This window comes from Lipophrys pholis (genome assembly GCF_963383615.2).
Source record: "Lipophrys pholis genome assembly, chromosome: 8".
Taxonomy (NCBI): domain Eukaryota; kingdom Metazoa; phylum Chordata; class Actinopteri; order Blenniiformes; family Blenniidae; genus Lipophrys; species Lipophrys pholis.
Window position 1 is genome coordinate 24,290,019 of NC_137630.1, and position 7,542 is coordinate 24,297,560.

General features: G+C 39.0%; 1 protein-coding gene across 1 annotated transcript; it reads right to left on the reverse strand.

The window, feature by feature from the left end:
• Positions 1 to 1,076: 1,076 nt before the first annotated feature.
• ptges3b (prostaglandin E synthase 3b (cytosolic)) lies at positions 1,077 to 7,152 on the reverse strand. The gene is made up of 8 exons (XM_080470592.1): positions 6,805 to 7,152; positions 5,547 to 5,660; positions 5,366 to 5,435; positions 5,146 to 5,244; positions 4,744 to 4,833; positions 2,750 to 2,806; positions 2,191 to 2,218; positions 1,077 to 2,102 (listed from the first exon to the last, which is right to left on the reverse strand). Coding segments are annotated over exons 1-8 (480 nt in total). The 5' UTR covers positions 6,807 to 7,152; the 3' UTR covers positions 1,077 to 2,082.
• Between the last annotated feature and the right edge of the window lie 390 nt (positions 7,153 to 7,542).

Sequence of the window (7,542 nt, forward strand, 5' to 3'; positions counted from 1 at the left end):
ATTAAGTCAGAGTGACTTCGTAAGAACATGCATGATACAACAGCAATGGGAGAAGGTTTTTTTTGGACATTTCACTGTATTTTGTGCCAGACGGTATCATTAAAATTGGCTTTATGTTGACATTGTAGTAATTCTTTAGTGAAAATAGACATTTTTGTCACATATACCTACAACATAGAAAGGTTTAAATTCAAGATGAAATTGGGATGTATGCAGTCCCAGAAAACAAAATGTTTGACAACCCTGGTGTAAGAGTGCAAAATGCAAAGGATAAAAAAAATGTCATAGGTTACAATAAAAGACAATTTTCTACAAATATCACAATATATAAACATAACATCATCTCATGGCTAAACTGTGAATTCTATTTTAAACACCATTTGACCTGATGCTGTTAAAAGAGCATTATTATAAAGTTTAGGATACATTGACTGGTTAACTCCTTAAGGTCATCAAGGTTCAGATCTTATTTGATAATGTGTCCCAAAACATCAGATGTTATACATTTTGATGTACTCTACTTGAGTTATGGTGTTTGAGCTAATAATACAAATAAAGTCATACAATTCCTACTTTATATGTAGACGTTACAAGTCTGTCATTACAATATATGTACATAATTTTTACATGGCTCAGGGCGCAGGATGATTTGAAAATGTGATTGAATGGAGCATGACTTTATTCATCCTACTTTTCATACATTAAACTTGATCTTTGTGTTGTGTATTTCTGTCTGTACAGTTTGTATATAGATGTGAATACATTGAGATTTATTCATTTTGTGTATATGCATATTCATAAGACTTAAATAAGACTTTATACATATGTACATGTACATAAATTCAATGTATATTTTTTGTATGATTCATATTTTGTTTCATACTATGGTTTTGACATGAAAGAAATAAATGTTAAATATACAGGAGAAGTTAAAAAGAAGCACTATAGTTCCACATAAGTTTGTTTACATTATTCTAAATCAGATTAGACATTCCCAAGGAGTGTTAATGCCAACATTGATATGTGAGAAAACTAAACAAGGTTGCATGCCATATATTAATAAAAACACCCTGGACTGATTCTTAAACAGTTTATTAGAAAGATGTAGACAATAAAAAAAAGAATTTCCACTGTAAGTCAACATTAATTGTCTCCCCGTACACTTTTATTGACAGTGCAAATATAATTTGGTCATTACACGTCGCCACTTATTTTAAACGCTCACCCCGCCATCGAGGGACGGCCTATTCTAGATGGACAAATGTAAAGAACCTGGAGAACAACAAACCACACGAAGCCGAGGCGCCGCCGAGCTTCGAGCCTCTTTACATCAGCTGTGAGACGTTTCACTTTGCAGTACATCACTTGAGTGTGAATGTTGGGTGGATATGAAGAGAGAACTGTTCAGAGGCCAAACATGTGGAACTGGTTCGGATTGACAAAGTACAGCAGGTGATCACTGGGAGGATGACTATAGTTCTGCGATGAGTTCTAATTCGCTTCAATTCTCGAGAAACATTAAAGAAAGAGTAAAGGGAAACATGTACGCTGGAAGGTTAAGCTATGGAAACAAAGACTGGCTTCCCGGATATCTAATTCACAGCACATGGAAGGCTTTAGAGGAACCCAATCAGTAAATGCATCTAATCATCATCTTCAATCAAGCTACACTTTTCGACTAACTTAAAACCACGACATTGGGAACGGCTGGGCCTAGTCAATTATTTTAAACCACACTTTAATTTTCAAACAAATTGTAAATCTCTTGACACGTATTGCTCAGATGAGGACAACTATACAGTTTTTCCGACAAATAAGGTGTGCTTAGTTGTAATATTTAACAGTAAAACAATAACCCAAAAGGTGCAGTACAGCAAATGGAAGTGGAGATAGCTGCTCTGTACAATACCATGCATTCAGTGGACTGATTGGTCAAGAGTTTGGAGCTGAGGCTATGGATTTAAATATGGCTACTGACTCATATGTACAGTTGTTTGTCACTGCCTTCAATTTCAAGATATACATTTGTTAAGTTTCCCCTTGCCCTCTGTTCTTCCATTTCACCTCCAGAGTCTCTGTCTTCTACTCCAAATCGGGCATTTCTGCAAGTCAAACAAAGAGAACATTCAGGAGTCAGAATGAGGGATTAAAGCCGCAATTCTTGGTTAATAAAAGATCCCAAAGACTTACTTTCGTCGTCGCTATCTGCAGAGTCATCCTAAAAATACACAGAAGAGACAATACAGCTGAGACGTGTCACGCACAAGATTATCTGATTTCACTGCGATTGATAAGATAGAGCCGTGGAAACTTGTGCCAATTGACTTTTGTCAATCATATATCACAAGTTCCAAAAAGACGAGTTGTATTTAATTTTTGATGGTGCCTTAAGATGATCGAGGCGTCATTGTTTTCTGTATTAATCGTGGCCTCCATCATTTTGTGAATGGAGAGAGAGAGAGAGAGAGAGAGAGAGAGAGAGAGAGAGAGAGAGAGACAGAGAGACAGAGAGACAGAGAGACAGAGAGACAGAGAGACAGAGAGACAGAGAGACAGAGAGACAGACAGACAGACAGACAGACAGACAGACAGACAGACAGACAGACAGACAGACAGACAGACAGACAGACAGACAGACAGACAGACAGACAGACAGAGCTGGAAAAATATTATTTCTAAACTAAAAACAAGCCAAACGCTTATAAGATAGCAACGGTGCTAAGAGCTGAGCGGAAGAGAGGATTCTTACGTCTTCTGCTCCATCTAGATCAGGAAGGTCGTCGTCACCTCCCATGTTGTTCATCATCTGTAATGTCAAACACATGTGGGAAAAGTCCATCATTCACTTTTCCCACGGCGGCAAAATTGCAGAACTGGGGTGCAAAAATGCATCACTGTTGATCGACTGCTAAATCACAAAAGATAGAGTGGGGAGTTCATGGAGCAATTTCAAAAATGTGTATCGTCTGTGTATCTCTCCTCCTCTTACACATAATGTCACTACACAGTCGTGGCCAAAAGCATTAAAAGTGTTGATTAGTTTATTAAATAATTTCTTGTGTCATGGATATTTGGGGCTCCATCTGTGTGATGGAGTGGGTGATGTCACATGTAAACAAGAGAGAGAAAAAAAAAAGGCAAGGCGTGACGGCGCTGGCTTTTCTCATCTACTGTTAAACAGTTTCCATGGCAACTGTTGACCGCCTTCCACCAGTATCGGTGGATAAGCACAATTTAAAAATGCCTGTTAGTGCTGGTAGTTGCCATCATGTGTTGTTCGTGTGAATGTTCATGTATGCAAGAGGCTAAAAGAAAAGACGTTGGAGAACTGCTTAATACTCTAAATCTAGCTTTTGCATTGTCTTTAATCCTACCTGATTTGTGGGTGTGATGTTATGTGAATAAACAGAAGTCAGTACTGCCCAGGCTCATTTCCCCCCTCAAAAATGTAGATTATAAAACTGGAGGTAGATTGATTCGTCCTGCTCTGAAAGTGTGGGCGCCCCTGGTCTAGACTAACGTTTTTATATTATATACCACATTTATGTGCCCCATGAATACTGAAAATGAAAATACACTGCGCAGCCATCTTTATAATTTGTATCTTCAGAATATTCTCATGCCATATGTGCATTTCAGGCCACATTTTCATAGATTAAAAAACCCAACAAAAACAACCTAAACATTGCACTATGAAAGTTACAAAACAGTCGACCATTTTATCTTTTTAAGATGATCCCCACCGAAAAGCATAAACATACCAGTTAAAAAAATAATTAAAACTGACTTTTGTGAAGTTCTTTTAGTTATCAATTGGCTCATGTCTGTTTAAAAAAAAATAAAAATCATATTCATTGTTGTTCATCATCTCCACTGGCTGATCAGTTTGACATTGACCATCCTGTGTTTGAGTGTGTGGACTGAACTAGGAAGAATAAAGTTGTTTGAGTCCTTAAAAAAAAAAAAAAAAAAAAAAAAAGGCAGGCCAGAGTCACTGAGAAAAAGTCACTGATACCGATGTGCTTCAAGGAAACAAAACATTCTGTTAAGAGAAAAAGGAGACGAGACTAAATAGTAATCATATTGAAAATTCCAAAACCACTAAAGGTTCCTTGTGATGATATCTTGATTATAGATAAAACACTGAAAAATGAAAAAACACTGAATAAAAAGTAGAGCTGCTTACTTTTGTAAGGTCAATTCAAGTACTCTGGTTAAACCAGTTCATAAAAAACATTAACAAGTGGAGCAGCTTTTTAGATTCATATGCTTTGAAAGATTAAATTGTGGGAAAGTATGTACATGGAGGTCAACATCGAAAATATACATTCTACAAAAGCCCCCCCAAATAAATTTGGTAACACGAGAGCCAAGACAGGAAATTAAAGGACATGAACCAGGGACATTATGACTCCCGGTCAGCCGGGGCTGTCCTGTTTTCTCCCAAAATCCTCTGACTCAAAAGGCTAAGATCTCATATCACAAAGGAAATTTGCAGCTATATTGTTACTTTACTTAGAAAGTACAACTACAGACAAGAAATCAACTCATTTCATTTGAATAATTTATTATTTGAACAGCCTTGTTCAGCTAAATAATATTCCTGCACTGTCCTTAAGCTTACCTTTATGAGAAATGTTTTTTCCACTTGTATGGGTCAGCTTGACAATACTTCTTTAGAAAAGATGTTCATGTTTAACTATTGGCTTCAAAACCTAATTTTCAGCGACTGATTCCACTTACATCTGAGAATTGATCGAATTGGCCCATTTCCTCATCCGAATCGTCCTCCCAGTCTTTCCAGTTGTTGAAGTCAACACTGAGCCAACTCAGCTGTGGAGACACAAAGCAACCACTTCATCCAATCAGAGCAAAGCATGGATAAAGGTATTTGTAGAGTTTGTATGTTCTCTCTGCATAGAGACTTTCATCCTTTCCACAGCTTCCACTCACAACTTTAAGACATTTATGACGAATGGTGATTTTAATTCTCTGTAGCTTTGTGTGGGTCTGTCGCTCAGTGTAAGCCTTACGAACTGGCCTGAGATGTCTCCTGCCTTCAGGCCAATGCTAACTGGGCTCCCTGCAACTAACGTGGATAAAGACAGTATAGCAGATGGACGGTTATATTTTTGTGTGACTCACCTTGGCCTTCTCTTTTGTTAGCCTTGGCCATGCCTTCCCTGGTTGTGCCTTTCGTAGATAGCACAACACTGAGCGGTCTGTACGTTTATGTTTGGACTCCTACGTTGAAAGAGGAAGCAATAGATGGTTAATTCATAGTTTTGCTTCATACCATAACATCTATTGCAGCAAGTAAAGCATTTAAACCCAAATCAATTATCATGCGATGAACGTGGCTTACATTTTCATCGATAGCGTCAAAAAGGTCTATTTCATTCTCGTGCTTGGTGTTGTCAGTTCCTCCAAGACAGCTGTGTTGGGACACAAAACATTAAGTACAATTTGATCCCTTAAACTGAAGCGGAAACAAGTGAAACCATTAACATGCAAAAGGAAATCTCTGAATAAAAACACGTTCATACCTGAAGCCACACTTTGCTTTATCAAAATTGATTTTTACATCTTTGCTGTCTGCTACACAGAACTCTATAAAAACAAAGTCCCTCCTGTCGTACCACTTGGCAGTTGCTGGATGCCTGTAGAAGAAACAAAGGGGGAGTTAAAATTCACTGAAACCACTCAAATTATAGGCATCAGTCCTGTTAATAAGATATATTTAGAGACACAACCTGTATAAGCATGTAATAAAAGTGTTGGTAATGAGTAGGCGGGCCTTCAGGTACAACAGCTTGACACCAGAAAGCCTTTGTATCAGGTTGCCATGCAGCTTCAAATTGCACAGAGGGCTCCAGTATCGCGGGTATTAAAAGTGAAAGATCTGTGTGTACTTGGGGCAGACATTTGGCTTGACTACAGATCTGGCGTTTCTACACATGATTAATACCAAAATTAACCACTCGGTCTCACAACTGTAAAAGTTGAGCTTTCGGGCCCTGATTGAGAGAATCATGTTATTTAATAGGGAAGTATGCCTTACGTATTAACTGCATTTATCGAAAGAATATACATTTTCAGTTGTTTGACAGGAAGTTAACTTGCTGCTTTAATCTAATTTGTCATTGATTGAAGTCAGATCGGTTAATGTAGGTTATCTGTTTGAAATCCATTCAGATATGCTGAAAGGGAGTTAATAGAAATTTCTAGCAGTGAAGTGAAGGTCTTATTGGACAAATCCTCTTACAAACCATCAGTACCGTGTACGTGAGAATAGCGTTAACTTTAATAAAGACAAAATGCTAAAACTGTTGCTTCCCTCCGCCATGACTTCACAACCAAGCAGCGAGATTAACAGGTCTCGCTTTGCCGTTCGGGTTGCCCGATTTTATTGATGACTAAAATCCTGAGTTTTACAACAAATCCCATGCTAATCTGAAGCTAGTAGCAAGCATGTGTGAAAGAAGCCTGTGCTAGCCTTGCTAACAGCCCCGAGACCTTCAGTCGAGCCATGCGGTGCACCTGACCCACGCCGAGGCTAAATGTAGCACACTTCGCCGCTAAAACAGGCCGACGTAGCCCGATGGGAGAGTAGTAACGGCGCACAGTGTTCCCTTTTCTGGGTTTATAAGGTGGTCGGTTCGTGTTAGCTCGGGGTTAATTGGGGCTAGGCCAGCCACCCCTCCCGCCTTTGCAGAAAAGCGTGTTGTCAGGCGGCTAACGTTAGCCGGCTAGCTCCGCGGGCTGCGCTCCGGCACTTTCCCCCGTAAACTCTCCACAACTTACATGTCTGGCGTGAAGAGGGTTTCTTTACCGCGGATCAAACAGGTCGGTTAGAAGACTGGTGGCCGCTGCAAAAAAGAAGGAAAAACTGCCCACACAAACACACACTCTCTCTCTCTCTCTCTTTCTCTCCCTCTCACACAATCGATAAAACACGGCTGTGTACTAGCCCGTGGACTCTGCTCCGGATCTGCTTCGTCGTATCCCCGGTTGAGAATCGCAGGACTGACGCAGCAGCGAGACGTTTCTAGAGCCTTCAGCTGCAGCTGCGGGTGACGCGACGGGGGCCGCGCGCCGAGGAGCGGCTCCAGCAAAGAATTTAATACGATTAGCTATGGATTTTTTTTGTTTGTTTTTTTGACTACACCACCCAGGACGATCACCTCGAATAATCTGGTTTTAAGTTGATGATTTATGTATGATGCTGCAAAAGTCTGTACAGTCACTGAACGCCTCGGCCGCCACAGGTTAATTATGTACTACTCACAAACTAGCTTCAACACTTTTAAAAAATATTTATTGAAAGTAAAGTTGTTAAAATGTTAAGATAATGTTTTTAAGAACAAGATAAAGTAATAAATGTTCTTTTTAGTATTTTCATTATATCTTTTTGCCAGCTCCAATTGACCAATACTTTTGAACTATTTAGGTCGAATTTCCACATTGTCATCCCTATATTTTTTTTTAAAATATTTATGAGGATAAATATTTACACCTCATACAGAGAAAATCACATTATAT